Genomic DNA, 19,292 nt, shown 5'->3' with positions numbered 1-19,292 from the left:
AGGTTTTGTAAATGATTTTTTGACCACTTTTTTAGAGCTTCAAACATTAATTTGATATAATTTTTGCATTTCAACTAAGTTTCAAGACTTTTTAGTAATTATATTGTCTCTGTTTTTACAATGAATTAGTCAAGTCGGAACTGCGTAAAAATCCAAAAACCATCTGTTACCACCCATGGTCTTAGTTGGAAATGTTGGGCTTTTTGGAACAGCAGGCCACAACAAGCTCCAATACTGTTACTCCAGCAGATGATGGCATAATAGATGCCTCTCTCCACAACAGACTTATAGAAGATATGTAGCATCTTGCTGCAAACACAGAAGGACCTACGCTTCCTTAGGAAGAACAATTTGCTCTATTCCTTCTTATAGATGGCTTCACAGCTGAGTCAAGATGGTAAATGAGTTTGTTTTTTCAGGTGTGCACCAAGGTATTTATTCTCCTCAACCACCTCCAGTTCTTCTCCCATGATATTAACAGTATTCAATTACTTCCTGTTTCTTCTGAAATCTACAATCATCTCCCTTGCTTTGTTGACATTCAGGATCAGATGATTTTTTCCCACACCATGCACCTAATGACTGCAGAGTAATCTGAGTATTTCTGCAGATGACAGGACTCTGTCAGGTACTGTAAGTCAGACGAGTACAGAGTAAAGGATAATTTATGCTTCTGATGCATAGCCTCTGCAATGGTCAAATCTGTCTCTGTGTGTGACCACGCCCCACACGCAGAGGTTCTGCAACCGTTGTCGCGCACCTAAAACAAATCCCGACTTTGCGACAGACAGTTGCAAATCCGTGTAGACCTCAAGCGGATGTGCGCAGATATAAAGCAGCTGTAATTGGTCCTTGGTATGCCTTTCCGGCTGTCTGTGTCGTTGTCCATCTTGATTCGGTGCCGGGGTGCGCCATTTTTAAAAACAGAGGAAAAACTACAATGGACAACTACAACGAAAGGTTAATCAGTCTTTTTGCAAACTTAAGTAACAGAATCTGTTCCTCTTCAATGTCTAGCAACTCTAGATCCATCTCCGTGACATCTTGCAGACGCACTATTGTTTTTTTCGAAGATAAGCAGTCCAGCCGGCGCCGCAGAAGTTCTCGCGAGTTCTCGAATAGGCTCCCCCCTGTGCTTTGGCGGGAAACTGCTGTGCATCCCTAAAAATTCCAGACCAACAGTGCAAAAGCATACCAGCAAAACTGGTCCTGGACCAGATCCAAGCGACATTTGATTTGTGCTGTTGCAGAAGTATAATCTGCCCTTTAAAGTAGGTTTAAGGTAGCCTCCAAAAGAGTCTTCTGACGTTTCTCACAAAGTCAGTCAGCCTGAATTGTGTAAAATGCAATGGAGAAATTAAAGAACATGATCCTCATTGTGCTGTCTGCCTTGTCTAAATGACAGTGGGTTTGTTGAAGCAGAAGTATGATGGCATCTTCAATTCCAACTAAGCAAATTACAGGGGGTGTTGATACCTGCTTGTTTGTTTTCTGAGGTGAACCAACAGAAGTCTTTCTAGAACCTTCATGATGTGGGATGTCAGGGCAACAGGCCAATAGTCACTGAGGACTATTGGCTGAGTGTTCTCTGGCACTGGAACAACACAGGAGGTCTTCCACATCACTGGAAAGGTCTCTATGGCCAGGTTAAGGTTGAATATGTGTGGTAGTATTCCACAGAGCTGGTGATTAAAATCACCAGTTACTGCCACAAATGCATTTGGCTGTTCTGTTTAGTAACAACAGAACTTATTACCTTGCATGCAGTGTCTGCAATGGCAGAAGATGGAATGTAAATGGTTACCAAAAGGTAACTCTCTGGGCAAATAATATGGTCAAAAACCAACTGCCAACAGTTCACTATCTTTGCTGCAGTGTAGAATCTTCTCTGGAACATGTCCTGGATGACACTATCTGTTGTTCACAAGCACTGCCAACCAACGTCCATTTAGTTTTCCTGTCTTCTTTAAATCCCTGTCTTGTAGAAAGCCTGGCAGATAAACACTGGAGTCCGAGATATGATCCTGCAGCCATGTTTTAGTGTCTGTAGAAATCCCTCCAGTTTTACAGTATTCAACAACAGACAAAAAAATAACATCAGAAAAAAGAATCTCTGATCTAAAAATGGACGAACTTAAGTTCTTTTTCACAACAATGTCAGAGACAAACTTGCAGAGCTAATCCAACGTGCAGCCACCTTAAGCAGCAAAATTCTAGAATTGAAAGAAAGTTGGTATTGAATTTAATCAGGATTGTTAAATGTTGGCAGATAATAATAAACTGTAGCAAAACAAACATTACTCTAACAATAAGTGATTATATTACACCCCCTTAATTTTAAAGGCAGATCCAGTTCATAAATTGTATATCAGTTTCTTTCTCTTTTTGCAAAAATTAGGAACTAAGAGACAAATTAAACAAATAACTTTTGTTTACAAATGAACAAGTATGAGATCATAAAACTAAAAACTTTTAATAGTAATTAAAATGGTTAGAGTTTTTGTACTGAAATGTAGCGATCAAACTGTAATCTAAATGAAGAAATGCAAATGAATATCAACATAACTTCGGATTAGTTGTATTTAAGTTTTTCAATTTAAAAATTGTGCTGTAACTGATTGGCTTAAAATATTTGAATTCTAGTAACTTACCGGTATCTGGGTTTACAGGGCTGTTGGTGCTTAATTTGTCAATTATGTCAAGATTCATTTGAAATATATTCATATAATATTACCTTTGGACCTTCTTTTATTTGACACATCTTTTCAGAAACTCTATAAAATAGGTTATATATTAACAGTATTGACATCAAGGCAACAGCTGTTATGAATATTACTTTCTTTTTGATAACTCCAGAAAAATGTTTGCTTTTTAAATCTACTAAATCCAGTCGCAAATTATGTTGGAATACAATTGGGTTATTTGAAACAAATTAAGAAAGATTAAAAGTCTTATTAGCGTTAGGGCGACAGATCAACAACTGACACGGTTTAGAAGGTCGAGTCATTGTTGAAAGCTTGTCACGTGCAGAGAGACCAACGCTCAGCGTAGCGTGCACACAATGTTCCGGCAGTCATGGATCCATCTTCATGTGCAACCTGCATTATTGATTGATTTTCCAAGCCATTTTCTTTCATCTCCATTCCGTTCAGATTCAGCCTAATCTTAACTTTCTGACTGAAGAAGGAAGTCACCTTTTTCAATCAGCCAACATCTTCACTTTAAAATCAAACTGGTGCAATAATCAAATGCATGATGCTAACAGCAGAAAATTATGTAAATATATGTCTTTGAATTTACTTTATAATAAAAAAGATTCTCTAGTGATCTTTAGAGACTACCTATCTGTACATGTTTACTGACAGCCTGGTCCTTGATAATGTAGCAGTATTGTGTAACATCAGCTTGTTTTCATGTCTGATATAGTATCAGAGCTTAGTGGTTCATATCACTCCAGAGGTAACTGGAGTGGGTGATATATCCACCTGAGTGGGTTCAATCCGTCCTCATAGGACAAGCGCCTCCCTGCAGCACACACATAGGTTTACACACACAACTAAAAAAACACAATATCATGTGACAGAGGGTGAATTATTCAGCACCAGATTCCTCCACATCTTTGCATCTAAATATTGATGATGCATAGACCTTCACCTGTGACCGGATTGATTTCTAAAGGATTTATGCTACATCATATAACATGCATCTGGCACGTCCAGGTGTGTGAGATCCAAAGACCTTTATATGTAGGCAATCATAAATACTGAACAGGTATGTAGGTCAATTTGCTCTTTAAGCCAATGGCAACTCTGTGAAAATGTTTCAAATGATCCAAACTCCAACACAATTTAATTAGAAATGACAATTTTACTGTAACCAAATTTTTAACTATGAAGATTTAAGGACAGTTTTTACTCAATTGTTTAAAATCAGTTGACTAATTTTTAATAAAGTATTTTGAAAGTATTTTTGCTGCTAAAGTTTCATTTGCACCAGATACCAGATCTGGGAATGGGGTATTTTTAAATGACCAATGTGGTTTGTAAGTGGCTAACTCACTAAGTTTAACAAGTGATTTATTTGTCATTATGCAATTTTAAGAACACATAACAAGCAAGAATGTGTTTCTTTAAGCATACCAGAGGAGCAGTTTCTTCTTTTTAGATATATCTATCCCTGTCTCCTCTTCATCAGCCAGTCTACATGCTAACCAACTGTTGTAATGGCCAACTGATGGTGATACATCTTTACTTCATTCATTTCTACTTCAGATTTTCGCCAAAGCATCAGGACATAAGATATAGAGCACATCCCATGCCATGTCGCCATGGTCAGTGAGTTGCTCACCTGGCTGCCTTTTCAGCAGTTAGCCATGCAGCTATTAATAACACAATTGATAACCCTACATCTTTGGCACTTACTCCAAAATGTTGCATTTTCAGAAGAGTTCTGCACATGTCTGGGACTGATCTGAGGAAATAAAAAACATCCTTGAAGTGTAAATAAACACTGGCTGTGTTGTTGAGTATTAAAGGCTTGTGGGCCATATTTAACTTTGAGGTGAGGTTAGTGAGAAATGTCCAACTTTTCAAGTCAGAGATTCAGTTTTTCATTAAATCAGAGTTTTTCAGTCTTCTCAACACAAATGTAGAACACAGCAGTACTTTAACATTCAGTGAAACAAATAAAAACACAGGGAAGGTTAATTTCTGAAAGATATTCAAGATATTGTGATATCTAAACCTGTTAAGAGCCATTCTAATGCAGCAGGGATGAAACTGGAAACTAACAGGGATCAATCTAAATCCCATCTAATTCCTATTATCTAATGAGTGTAAATGGTTGTTGAGTGGAGTCCATATTTTCTACTTGCGTGTGTATGTTCTCTTCAGTTTCTATTAGAGGAAAGTAGACAAGTTAAATATTTAATTCTGAGTTGTATGTTTATACGTATGAGTGTGTGTGTATGTGAATGCTTGTCTTGTTTTTTCTGTGTTAGCTATACATATATCTGATTGGCAGCTCAGCCACTGATCGCTGCAGATAAGCACTAATCCCTGAACAGCGATTATAGAAAATGTATGATAGGGTAAATCTCTCATCCATTCTGAAATCAGATGTTTAGATGACATTACATTCTTTATTTTAAGTATATCATTTACTCTCTTGACATCAGAGGTTGTGTATAGGAAAAAAGTTCGAAACTAAATCTGAACAGCGATCTGGTAACATTTTAGATGTTCAAATGTTTCCCGTGACATAAACCAAAGTCTTTTAAAGGCCGTTTTCAGCAGCTGAGGCATGAGGTGAAGTATTTTTGGCACTGCAAATAAAGATAAAAAAAATAAACAATGTTTGTCTGAGTGTGGCATGAATAGAACAGTGTATCTAGGACTTACTGTAGCTTTTAGGCTGTACAGTTCTGTAGCTGCCATTTATGGTTGTTCATTGAAATTTTCTCTGGTTCCTATTTCTACACAGTTTTCTTGTATTTATTACTTCTCTGACTTCCACCAGCCATCCTTGAACTTTTCATTAACCTTTTTATTGATGCTCCCGTTCATGTCAGTAGTCCATACTATGCAGCTGGTTCTTCCTGTCAGTTTTCGCCTGCAGGGTATCAGGGAGCAGCGGCAGGTTCAGATCTGCCACCCGCCGCTGAGGAGACGAACGTAACTGAACCGAGTTCCTCTTGTCTCTGTCGATGCCTTCTTTTGGCCCCTCGCTTCCTCTTTCTCCAATGATCTCTTTTCTCCTTCCCCTCTCCTGTCTGATGCTCTTCATGATTAAAGGATGCTGTTTTTGTGAAGACAGAACTGGTGGTTTTGACCCATTTACCAGAAGTCTAGGAGGTCCAGGTCGACTCAAACCTGCCCATGTCACCTTCCTTCCTCGGCCATCTTTAAGCCCGAAGTTGCACAGGCGAGGCAGGCGAGCGGAGGGGGACATCTGTGATGCCTGGGTGGCACTCAGCTGCCCTCTGTCTGCTGAGAGTAAGGCTCCAGCCTCCAGGAGCATTCTGGAAGAGATGTCGTTTTTCTCATAGGAGTAAAAAGTCTGCAGCTTTTCCAGTCTTTCATTGATGCTAAGGTGATGGGAGTTCTCCTGGTGGTATTTGTCCTGGAAGCAGTCTGACCCAGAGTCTGCGGCTCCGTCCGACTGAGTTGTCCTGAGTGGGTGTGTGTGTTGGGCTGGTCTGGACGCGATGCCATCTTGGATTGGCTCGGCCGGTAAGGGAACTTGGCAAGGAGCGGAGTCACAGAGCTGTGATGTTGAGCTTTTTGGAGGGCAAAGATGGACCAGTTCCCTGTCTCCAAACACTGACACTAAAACACAGACATATGGCCACTGAGGGTTTGTCTCACAGAGATATTCATAAATGTTTTGCCATGTTGGTTTCATTCAGGATATTATTGTTATCTTCTTTAATAATGCACGTGCATTCATATTCTGCATCTAATACCATCTTTAGAATTAAGATATAATTTCTTGATTTCATTTTTCTCAATTGTAAATTGTTTTCCTGTCTCTGATAAAAAAAAAAGAAATCCTCACAGCATGATGCTTCCACCACTGAGCTTCAAGGCGGTGGACAGTGTCCTTCCGTTGAGTAAGATACACATAGTATTATTTAACACAATGGCCAGAATGTTTCGTGCCGTTTTTGCTTTTGTCCCTGAATTCTAAGTGCAACTTGTTGCCTTCATTTCTTTCTAGGAATATCAGAGAAACACCTTTTTAAATGTTAAAATGCAATGTTGACAACCATGTATCATATTCCTGCCACTTCAGGATAATCCAGAATAACAAATCTTAATCTTAATTTTACAAAGTTTAAAAAAGTTTCATTAATCTGAATACATGTTCAAGGTACTGTAAAAAATGGAGCTCCTCACCTTCAGGAAACAGGTTCTCTCTGGTGTTCACAGAGATGGTTACCTCCTCATCAGTCGTCCCATCCTCTGTGGACAGAGGGTCAGGTGAAAGGAATGGGGAGGGAAGGTGTGAGGGTAAAGGGGGGGAGGCAGAGTGAGGAAGGTGAGGCAAAGTAGGAGATGGTGGGCGGTTCTCATCATCCTCAAGGTGAGCCTTCCTCTGCAACTCTGTGGTTTTCCTTCTGTTCTGACTCTTGCTCGTCTGCTGGACCTTTAACAGTTTGTTGGACTGCTTCAAGCTTTTCTCACTCTTTGGTGGGTTCTGTACACAGAAAGTAAGAAGATAAACAAATGACAGCACAAGTAAATGCAGCGAGAAGGTGTTAATTGTGTGACTTTGCAGAAAGATTTGAAATGCTTCCTTCCCTAAGACTGACACTTTATAGCTTAAACTTTATAGTCCCATTTTAGCCTAAACAGAAAGCTAAAAGCCAGCATTAGTTACTGCATTTGAACAATCTTTCTAACATAGTAGGCAACAATACGCATCTTCATACTGATCTTTAAATTATTAGGGGAAAGACAATATGGACTTTTCTGACGTCTACTGAAGAAAATAATGCTTGGATACTCTGACATCCCACAGGTACAGCTTTCACATAACTTTCACCTGATGCTGAGTCTTTGCTTCAGTGTTGCGTCTGTATCTCCAGGTAGTCTTGCTTGAAGGAGTCCAGTCGTTCTTCTGCAGCTTCTGTAAAAAGCCAATAGAGTAGCTAATATATCCACTATTTTAAAATGAACATGACATGAGGTATATATAGGTGGTCTAAAGTGGGTCTTTAAAAAAATTAAGGAAAATCCTCCCTTGTACCTTTCGATATATTTACACCTGTGTGTTTTTGTGTAAAGTATTAACCTTGCCAGCCTTGGCTCCTCTGTGGCTTCGGCTGAACTTGTTAAGCAGCAGATGATAGGAAGCCATGATGGCTGACGGTCTGTTGGTGGTGACCATGTTTATGACTTCAGAGAGGGAATACCCCAGAGTCTCTGTCATGTAAGCCAGCACAGATGAGTTAAGATCTTCTTGGCATAACCTGGGAAACAAGACAGGACAGGATTGAAAGCCATTCTAAAAATATATAAAAGACAACTTCTAGGATGTTGGTTGAGTGTAGACCAGAACTGGAACAGCTGAGCTCCATACATGACTGCGTTTCCACATTGCACAGTGATAAAAGAGTCTTGGTCGTGATGTAATAATTAAAGCAGTCACAATGCAGACCACAAAATAGTTTTTTTATTTTCTCAAAACACAGATGCAGCTCTTATTGGCCATTTACATAACTAAAAGCTTGTGGCATTAGAACTTGTGGCCTTTTGGTTTAATCCCCATTCAGATTTAGATTTGGTCCTATTTAAAAGTGAAATATAACTGTATCATTGTGTTGCAATATGGTTTAGGTAAAATCTAAGGAGCATTGAGGTTGTACTGTATGTCTACCTGTTTTTATGTGAGACTGTGTGTAAAGGTTTCCTGGCAAATCCTTCGCTGATCCATCTCTCTCCCATTGCATCTCTGACACTGGGTCTTTTATCTGGGTCTGGCTCCAGGAGAAGCATCATGAATGACACAGCATCTGCAGCATGAGTGAATTTAAAACAGAACATTTGTTTAATTCAATATCATGAACTCTACTGTAAGAAAATCCCTCTTTCATTATCTGGATGAGTAGCAGCAGGAAAAAATAACAAGTAAAAGTAGGTCTAATGCTTAGAGTGAATTCTTAGGCACTGGGACAGCAGTGATTTGGTCTTTTCACATTAAACACAGACTTGAGTTGACCTGTGTTACAAAATGAGTTAAAAAAAAAAAAAGAATAAACAGACAGCGCTGATAATAACTCTAAGGAGACTCTAGGGATGTTGTTTACTTAGTCAAGTCCAATAGATAAAAGTCAAACAAAGTCCCTAATATGCAGGCAGTGCTTTCTCAGAATGTCCAGGTTACTTTTCATGTACTATAAAGAACATGCAAGATATCTCCTTAGAATTTTCTTTAAACTCAAAAGTTTAAATAAACTTCTTGAGATGTGTTATTGACACTAACTACATGCTTTATAGAACTTAACAGGTATTTTACAGACCATAAAGATTTATGAATCTTTGGGGCAGTGTTGGCCTAGAGGTTAGAGCAGTGCCCTTTTGCCCTGAGAAGGTTGCAAGTACATGGTTAGAACCCCACTGCCTCCACTCTGGGTTCCTGAGAACAGTGTTGGGAAAGTTCTCTTTCTACGTGAACTAGTTCAGTTCACACATTTTAAAATGAACTAGTTCAGTTCATAGATCATAATTAAAAATTTTGAACTAAGTTCACAGTTCCAAAAAATGAACTAGTTCATAGTTCTTTTTTTTCATATATTGCTCAATTACACCATAGCCTACTGTAGAACCACAGACAGCAATTATTTTATCAGTTGTAACACTGAAACTGTGCATCAGATTTCATCTTCATATCCAGTTTTGAATCCTTATCCAACCAGGGTTTACATTAGCATTGAGGGGACAGCATTTCCCCATTGTTGCTTTAACGCTTTGTTGCTGTCCATTCACTTCACACTAGTAGCAGCTGCAGCTTTCACCCCTACAGTATATTCTCAAAAACATCAGGAAAAATGTGCTGCTTGAATGGTCTTTTTTATGAGGAATTATTAAAAGAAAAACAGGTAAGGTGATCAAAATGAATCAAACATAAATCACAATGAGTTAAAATCAAGAATTATCACGGTCATAGTTAAAGGCAAAATATGAACATCACTGTGCATAAAGCTGTCTCCATCTCTCATCAAGCTAGTTAATCAATCAGTCTCACATGGTCTCCTCCAAATAATTTTAGAAAGTGATTATATTCTGACCTTTGCTGATGTCATCAGGGATGTTGGTAATGTCCTTATTCACCATCTTCTGATGCAACTGCTTGATGTTAAAAGGTTCAACAGTGAAGGGTAGGGTCCCTGTCAGCATGGCAAACATGCTCACACCTCTGTAGAAAAACAATGTGAGAGATAATATAAGCCTTTATGTGATAGATAAGGAAAAATTAGCTCACTTCTAACTTACATGGACCAGACATCAACTTTGGATCCATACTTCCTATGAGCCAACAGTTCAGGGGCAGCATATGCAGGGCTTCCACACTGCGTGCTAAGGAGCTCCTGAGGTAAAGAGTCTGGCTTCAGGGTGTTGCTAAGGCCAAAGTCTGGGGGAATCATCATTTAGACATCAAGGTCTAATTACAGCACTCTGAGATGGAAAAAAACTGATATAGTTTGACTTCTGGACTTGGTTTGAACATGGATAGCCTGGTTACCAAGGTAACATACCTACGATTTTAATGTTGTTATGCTCATCCAGGAGAAAGTTCTCTATCTTTAAATCTCTGCAAAATAAAAACACTCATTTGTTAATTAGATACTGTAGTTTTGGACCTTTGTCAATACATTAGGTGGGTGTTTCATCCCTATTGCCATCCGACTTTACAGTGCGGCACTATAACTGCAATAATTGCAATAACTAACGTTCAATCACCATTTAATACAATGTGCAATAACCTATTTAAATTAAATAACCTATGCAATAACTCTATATACAAATAAATATATATATGAATACTTATTTATATAAATAGCTTTTAATACCCTGTGCAATTGCCCTGTGCAACAATCCTGTTAAATACGAGACTTCAGCTGTATATATATATATATGTATTACTGTTGCACTGATACTGCAACCAGTATCGGGTGGGGCCCCTATACTGCACCAAAATGGTGGTATCAGTATCGGCGGATTCCGACAAATAGGCCATCGATACCATTTTATTAATAATACTCCATTCCTATATTTTATATTCTAAGAGCAGATGAGAAATTGGAATCTGCCCTAAGTAGTATCAGCAGGTTAAATGATGGGGACCGGAAATTGCCATATAATTCTGATCAGTTTAATTAATTTTTCAGTTTTTTATAATTTGTGGTAAAGCTGCCAGTTTAAGAGTTCTTGCAAAATTTGTCTAACCTTACTAAGCTTTATTTGTGTATTTACTGTTAATCTAATGAGTTGGGACTGGAGCGCACAGGACCAGGGGTAGCAGCAAAAAGAAAGCCAGGATGCATGACTGGGGTTTGGGTAGAATTGAACACTTAAGTGTATTTCTACTTTTCCACATTGAGAAATTACTTTGCCCAAACCACTTAAAAACCTCCAACCATCATGAATTTTGAATCAAATTGACCATCTGCTGTTTTTGGGGTTTTACATTTTTACCTGTCAGCAGAGAGAACAGTCTCTGCATTTACTTGACATCAGTTACAGTACTCCCCTCTTTGTACCCCAGCTTCATCGCCATCAGGCGAGGCTTCAAGCTATAAAACTACTGGCTAAATGAAAATCTGTGGTTAGGAGTGAGAGAGTCCCTATAAACTGTAGCCTGGGAATCTGCCATGTTTCTTTCATCTGCCTTCATCTAAGCAGCAGACATTCAAAACTCCAAAAATCCCTGTTTAAGCAGCTCGGGGGAGGTTCAAAGAGAATTGGAGGAAGAAAGAAATAAGGGAAAACCAGCAAAGAGGCAGAAAGAGCACAAAATAGGGTAAAGCAAAAAATGTATGCGGTTGAATGTGGGTGGCAGGAGGTATGTTTAGGAGTGATCATCTCTGCACAGCACTGCGATGGAGAATGTGTGTGAGGGAGCTGTAAATGCGTGTGGATGCGTGGGTGGGTTTGACAGGGAGAGGTGCTGTTCAGGAGTTGAAAGCGATGTCGTTCGGGGACTTCATTAGAGAGGAAGTCCATGATGTTGTGATGATGTGTGAATCATGGCGCCGGCACAGGATGATGAGGTCACTGCCTGGTAATCACATTCCCACTTTGAGAAGAGCCAAGGTCCCAAACTGAAGCAAAAGACTATGCATAATATTTCTGGTTACAGTTCTGTTTGTGTGGATATGAACGTGTGAAAGTAAAAGTGATCTGACACCAACACATACTTGCCCTTCTCTGAAGGCTGTTAATGCCCTGCAAACTACCTCAGAATGTGTTTTTGTGTTTGCTGACAGGTTTTGCTATATTCTTCCACTGGTGATTAGGCCTGGATTTCCTCTATTATAAACTTAAAAAAACTCCACAGTTTCCTTAATACGGCATAGTTTAACCATATAGATATACATTAACAGATAAGTCTTTTACTTCTTCCTTCCTGAAATGATTGAGGTATGTTTGTCATGACTACTGTTCTATCATTCACTCAGAAATAAAGACACATCATCCAAAGATTATAAAGAAACAACGTAGTGGGTGCCTCAGAATGGGAACTTAATCAGGTTTAGGTCCAGACATTGACTAGACCAACCTAAAATCTTACATTCTCTTTAAGCATTTTGTTTTGCTATTAATCTAGAAGGTTGCCACAGATCTATCAATGGCAGAATGATCTTCTACTCTTCTTTTCTGCCTCAATTTCCCCATTTTCTGCCAGGCAGAAGTCAGGCAGTTTGTGTTTCTCTTGTGTAGGTAGTGACCTGTGCACGATGCCGTGTTTGTGCAGGTGGTCCACTGCAGACAGAATCTGTCGGGTGTAGCGCCGCACCTCCCTCTCCTCCAGCCTTTTACTGTCACAGATCCGGTCCATCAGGTCTCCTCCTGCACACAGCTCCATGACCATGTAGTAACTGTTCTCCGTCTCCAGGGTCTGACATACAGAGTTATGCAGCAGGTTAATGTTCAAACACTTACCATCAGAATGTGTTGTGTCTGTAACTATTTTATCTTTACCTCTAGAAGAACTACAATATGTGGATGTCGGACCATTTGATGAATGCGAGGTTCCCTTTTCATGTTTTTCAGCACATAGGAGTCTTGGCGGGCTTTTTTCTTGTCTATCACCTTAATGGCCACCTACACCCACATGGAAACATATAAACCAGTCACTAATCGAGGCAGGTATGGAGAAGCATCTCATTCCAAATTAAACAAACATATTTTGTTAATACATTTTTGATAAATATTCTATTCAATAAAAATATAGAAATAAAAATCTATTTATTTACATTGAGCTGTATATTGGGAACGGTTATGTTGTTAATCATTAAGTTTGTATTTTCAATATTAAAACCCCATTTAACATTGTCTGGATTCCAATCTTTTGCTCTTTTGCTCTGTTTTTTTATTGTTTATTAATCTCTTCAACAAACTCCAGCAATTGAAATGAAGTGAGTGACCATTTTTAGCATGTTTTTTTAAAAATATTTTAATATACTCTCTTGCTCTAAATCTAAATAAAACACCCCAAAAAAGTTTAATTTTAATCAAACAGCTTTCCTCAGTTAGAGGGCAACATGCAAATAAGCCATATATCATCTGACACAATTATATATGTGTTTAACTTTCACTCAGTAGTAACAGCTAGAGATTGGAAACAAAGTGTGGGAACTCACTAGGGATGTCATGATCTTAGGTCTGATTACTCATTTTATTCAGCTGCCTATCTCCACCCAGTTCTCATTATTGTTCATCTTATCCAACTGCTTTAACCTCTATTTAACCAGCCTTCAGACCAGGCATCAGTGCCAGATTATTTGAGCATTTGGGGAGAAGTTCTCTAGCGTGTCTGATTGTTTCTGATTGCCTAATCCTGAGCTGTTCTGCCTCTGGACCTCTAAGCTTGCCTGTTCCCTGACTCTTGCCGGATTATTGGCTGTCTGTTTACTGAACTTGGAACTGTTTCACGACTATTATACTTCTGGATTTCCCTTTGGAAGCTCTTTAGACCTCTGATCTCCTGGCTCTGACTACCTAGCACATCCTCGACACTGGTTTTGCCCTCTTTAGATGCTGATGCTGCTCACCTGCAGATCCATCTTTAATAAACTTTTCACCTTGAATACTGGGTCTTATTGTTCTGAGCCTGACAAGGGAGGGTGTATCAGCTAATGAGGAGAACTGGCTGAGAGCCCAGCTATGAGCCCAAACAGCGCCAAATAACACTGCAGCTGTTTGGAAAGTCAGTGATGTCCTGATAAACTAAGCAGATATTGAGTATTACAAAGAGTAATATATTCATTTGTATTTACATTTTTTTCCAGCGCCATCCACCATTGCTTGACCAATATTCCAAATTAATCATGAGATACAGTAGAAAGGGAGTTCCAATCTCCAGGGTGACTGCACTCTATGATTGCATTGCTGCACTCCCTGGCAGTCCGACAGAGAAAACTCCAATTAATAAACAAAGCTGTTACAGAAAAAAAGTATCTACGGTACAATAAAGCAACCTCAAAACTTTCTCAAAATCAAATACCATTATGAAATAAATAAATAAAAAATGTGATGTTGATAAATTAATAAATGAATTAATAAATGAAAAAAGGAGCTTTTTTTATTTGTTTTATGTGGACATTTGCTACCGTAATTTAATGGAGTATTTATTGATTAACAATTGATAACAGTGTTTGTCTTTTTATTTAATTTTGAATGAACCAGCTCTCTTTATGTAAAGTAAATGTTATTGCTTCCAACATAATGACCAGAGAATAAATCTAAAAAAAAAAAAAAAGACAATCGTTCAGCTTCAAGTTCTTAGATTTTCGATGATTGGTAGATTCTTAACTTTAAAATAAACCTGATCCACCATTGTCATCTACCTCTGCAATGGCCCCTGTCAGTGTTCAAAACCTTTTTCTATTAACTTGAGAGCACTATATCTGTAGTTTGAACAAGTAGGCCTATTATCTTTTTCATGGGTGCTTTTCATTTTTTTCCAACAAAATAAAATTGAAACACTGAAGCTGTATTGTGAGCTTATAAAAACCCTGAAGGTCACAATCGAATTTGACACTTCAGGCTTTTTAAAGATCTGTGATTGTCAAGAAAACTGCAATTGGTCCACCTCCAATTAAAAAAAAATTCTGGAACCTTTAAGGTCATTCTTATAAACAAATTTCAGAGTAGTTATTCAAATAGAAAATTTAAAAAAATCTGTAAAACATTTACTGGTTATGAAGTTATTAAGAGCCACAGGTCCATAGAGCTGCTTATGGCTCCGGAGCGACAGGTTGCAGACCCCCCTGCTCTATAGTGAGTTACATTTACCATCAGCTGAATGGATAAATCTAAATATGCTTTCTTTCTAAATATAATTACAGTACCTCTTTAAATGTGTACAAACTGTTTCATGACTGTGTCAACCTAAAGGAGATAACTTCCCTTTGCAACAACCTTGTAAATTAGACAAGCAGGTTAGTTGCTCCTGTTTAGTGGATGCAGATCTGATGCAGTTTTTGAGGATATCAGTACATATCAGTTCCAGATGTCATAGAAAGATGTTCCCCTAGGCCACTACAAACTTTTTCTTTAACATAATCATATAATAAACCCAAGTACTGGTTTTGTTTTAAACCTATTTGTAGTGTACTGTAAGGCATCATTTGTGTTATGAGGACCTTAAGAGATAAACATCATAGTGAAACGAAAAATTAGAAAAATAACCAATACAGAAAATGTTTTATACATGTTTTAAATATTTTACAACCTGTTATCAAATTTCTGTTTGCGACCACAACTTTATATAAATCTAAGAAGAAACCAGCCACTGCCTCCCTTTTTGTAGAGTTAAAAAATGTCTTTTAAGCAAACAGAAACTAAAACAAACTAAGGTAAATAAACGCCCTTAGCAGGTGAGCATAGGGGTTCCTTTGGGAACCAGGACAGAGTTTGGGTTGTCAGGTACGGGTGCCAGCCCTGACCATTGGCAATAGAAGCTACATGTACATCTGGGGACCGTCAAAATGTAATTTAAGTCCTTTTTTGTTTCATTTTGTTGCATTTACTGAGATAGTTCACTGTGTTCTTGGAGTTTTATGGACAGATCAACACGATATGGTGCAGAACTGTGTGATGTAAGCAAAACCATACACGATTTAACAACTTTGGACAAATAAAAGAGAGAAAGAATTTGCAAGAAAGTAAGTAGAAATCATCTCCATAATTACCAAAAGCCACAATGGAGAACAGGCGTAAAGAAGGAGATGAACAGGATGGGACTATGATTAAATAAACTTTCTGATCAATGTCCAAAATACTGTGGGAGAAAATTAACTTCTCACATCAGAATCACAGTTTTTGCAATGATGAATGGGGCTAAATATGAAGCTACAAAAGGACAACCAAGAACGCACAGAGATAAAATGGAGTCGTTTACATCATAACGGAGCATTAATGTAGCATAAATGGCCTAGTAGTAAGAGTCTAGATTAAACTCTAATGCAAGATGTATGATATAGGAAAACATGACTTACTAATATTTACTGAAGTTCCACTTCAAAACTCGATGAACTTGAAATGTTTAGCAAAGAATAACTAGAAAAGCACTCGTAGAGCACAGACCTCCCCCAAGCAACAGATTTAGCCCAAGATTGTAACTTAAAACTAGCCTATAGAGAACAACTTGCACATGATTTGGATCATTAGCATATTTAAAGGAATTGTTTATTGGCATGAGGCACACCTTTATTAAAAGCATTTTCACATACATTCATCCATAATTTTTTCAAGTTACCCTATACAAAGACAGACAGACAAACACACACAAACTCTACTAAAACATAACCTCCTTGTGGAGGTAACGAGCAAAAAAATTCTATTTCTAGATGACAAAAAGGCTATAAACCAACAAATATGAAGCTTTTTTTATTTATAAAAATGTTTTAAAAGGAAGGAATTGAACCCTCTAGTAGTTAACCAGGAACTAATTTGACTATCACACACAGTATAATTCAATCAAACCAATTGCAGTCAGTGGTATTAATTTGACAAACTTTCAGTGGTTTGACTACTTTGCTAAATCATATGGAAAAAAACTGAAAAATGGATCATAGATCTTATTTCTCAACTGCTCACTCTTATAATTAAAGCCCAAAGAGCAGAACTCTGCATTCAGATCCATAAAACTTTGACAGTATGCTAAATCAGTTTTTCTGTTAATGTCCTCCTACTGCTGTGTGTTTCTAACCATCTAACAATAGACATCTTTAGAGATATAGTACAGCAGCACATCTGCCTTAGATTGGGTAAATCTGCTGAATCAGGAGTTCATCATAAAATAAGCAGGTGCAGATGGATTTGACCGGATTTTTGAAAACATTACAAGGCTATAATAACAGGCTACTGCCTTCTTCAGACTCTCATTGCCGTAATTATCTGTTAGCAGCCCCTGCCTGTTTCTAACCAGTTATCATCATTGTAATGTGTGGGTGAGTTCTTTCAGTAACCTATGGGTGCCACCCAGCCTGAATGGAACATGGCTTTAAATCTGCTCTCTCGGATTTCCAAACCAATAGGAAAGCACCCACCTTCTCCCCTGTGGCAATATGCAGCCCCTCCATCACTTTGGCAAAAGAGCCCTTGTTGATCATCTTTCCGATCAGGTAGGAGCCGACTCGCTTGGAGTGAGGGAAGCTCCTAAGCAGGTCTCTGGGGACTTTCAGGGAAGGTAAGGGCAGTGGCTCCCCATGGAGTCCTGAGGCTTCCCACTGATCCACACCCCGCTCCTCGATGCCCCCTCCTTCCGTGACCATCTTCTCCAGAGTGGGCTTCACTGCTGCAGCTGGCATCCCGGATGACACCAGGGCCCCGTTTGGCCCCTTTTCACATCCATGATTGGATCCAAAAACAGAACAGTTCTTGCAGAAGGTACATATTACCTCACCGACTAGCTCAAGTAGCTGTGGTTACTAGAACTGAAGAAGGACAGGAAAGGAGGACAATCAGGCCTCAGATTTCTGTGAGCCTCCCTCAGGTGTAAATCGAATGATCCCTCCTTCAACTCGTTGGTTTCTCTTAGAGTCTTTCCTTCAGCTGCTCAGGTGGCGTCTCTCTCTGTCTCCCTGTCGGTTAGTGGATGATTAACCAGTGTGTTCTTAGGTCAGCTCTGGGGATGAGATGGATATTCTACACCCTAATCACCCTCCTCCATCCACAGCACACACACACACAGATAGTCAGAGTTACACAGTAACCATTTGTAACAGGTTAATTTACTTTCTGAAGCTGCATCTTAAGCTGAACATTTTTTTACACTTTTTTTTTTAAGAATTGCAAATGTTCTTTACAAAAGAGTTTTGTGGCCCTAAACGTACATTTTTGTTACATCACAACCAAGAACTACAACATATTTTTTAGATCTAAATGCATTTGACGTTTTTAACCTTTTAAAAATTAAAATCTGAAAGTGTGTTGTGCTTTTCTTTTTTTTCTTTTCTTTTTTTTTTTATTGACTCATTACTTTGTAAAAGTAAACTTCTCTGCACTGGCTGGTTTAAGTTTCCTACAGTAAGTTTCTGCAGGTTTTACATATCTAGAGACTAAACCTTTTATACATTCTTTGGAAAGTTGTTCAATCTCATAAAGTTTGGAAATACAGTATTTGGGAAATCTAATGGCATCTAAATCTATCTTGGATAAGGTAATTATTAATGTCCAATATATAAGTAGATACATATAATTTTATTTTCTATTTCTTTTTCAAATAATTTAATTTATCAATACTCCTACTGATTTATTGAGTAACAGATTTAGTGATATCAGCCCTACATGTCTGAAGCAGACAGTATACGGGATGTCTTTCTCATTGTATGGTGGTTGAATAGCAGAAATGTGCTAAAATATATAAAAGTTCAGCAAATACCATATGTACTACAGATCTGCTGTCAAGACATTTTGACTATTACATATTCAAAGGATGCAAAAGAGAAATGCTACAATCACAGAAAATTGTAAAGAGCTTGGCGCTGATGACTGACTTGATTGTTCTTTCCATTCACCTGCCTAGCGCCATCCAGTTTCTCAATACTGCTCATCTATGTCACTTGTTCTATTTAACCTGCCTGCTTCCAATCATCAGTGCCAGATTATTCAAGCCCTTGGTGAGGTCTTCTACACAGTAAATATTGCAGTGTCAAAGTAACACTCGGGTACATTTTGTCCCACTCTGAATTAGTGTGGGAACAAATGTACTCTCAAAGTGATACTTTAATACTGCAACAATTACTGTGTAGTTTATTAGTTTGCACTGTTTGCCTGGTCCTCACCTTTTCTGCCTATGGACCCCTGAGACTGCCCGTTCCCGTTACGATCTGTTTGCGCGACCTGTCTTCAGACTCCTGCTGGATTCTTTTTATTGACTGGACCCGGAACCGCTTCCTGATACTGTCCTGGATCATAGTCTTCCTCCGCCAGATAGAAGTGGTCACTAATTTCTGTTTTCCTTCTGCAGAGGTTCCTACCTTAGACACCCTAGCTGCTCACTGAAGATCCGTTGTTTTTAAATGAACTTTTTTTGAAACATCATACAATCTGTCTGTCTAA

At 38.5% G+C, this 19,292-nt stretch overlaps 1 protein-coding gene across 1 annotated transcript; it reads right to left on the bottom strand.

Annotated features, from left to right (window-relative positions):
• Positions 1-4,020: 4,020 nt before the first annotated feature.
• LOC107097423 (hormonally up-regulated neu tumor-associated kinase homolog) lies at positions 4,021-17,775 on the bottom strand. Its single transcript, XM_015394565.1, has 11 exons — positions 17,279-17,775; positions 12,705-12,827; positions 12,452-12,621; positions 10,259-10,314; positions 9,996-10,134; positions 9,791-9,918; positions 8,380-8,515; positions 7,795-7,972; positions 7,546-7,629; positions 6,897-7,197; positions 4,021-6,326 (listed from the first exon to the last, which is right to left on the bottom strand). The coding sequence occupies exons 1-11, from the start codon at positions 17,537-17,539 to the stop codon at positions 5,566-5,568; spliced, it is 2,337 nt and encodes a 778-aa protein (XP_015250051.1). The 5' UTR covers positions 17,540-17,775; the 3' UTR covers positions 4,021-5,565.
• Between the last annotated feature and the right edge of the window lie 1,517 nt (positions 17,776-19,292).

The sequence above is a fragment of the Cyprinodon variegatus genome, unplaced genomic scaffold, assembly GCF_000732505.1.
Source record: "Cyprinodon variegatus isolate N-32 unplaced genomic scaffold, C_variegatus-1.0 Scaffold25, whole genome shotgun sequence".
NCBI lineage: Eukaryota > Metazoa > Chordata > Actinopteri > Cyprinodontiformes > Cyprinodontidae > Cyprinodon > Cyprinodon variegatus.
Note: the sequence above shows the minus strand (reverse complement) of the source record. Positions and strands in the feature narration are given on the sequence as shown.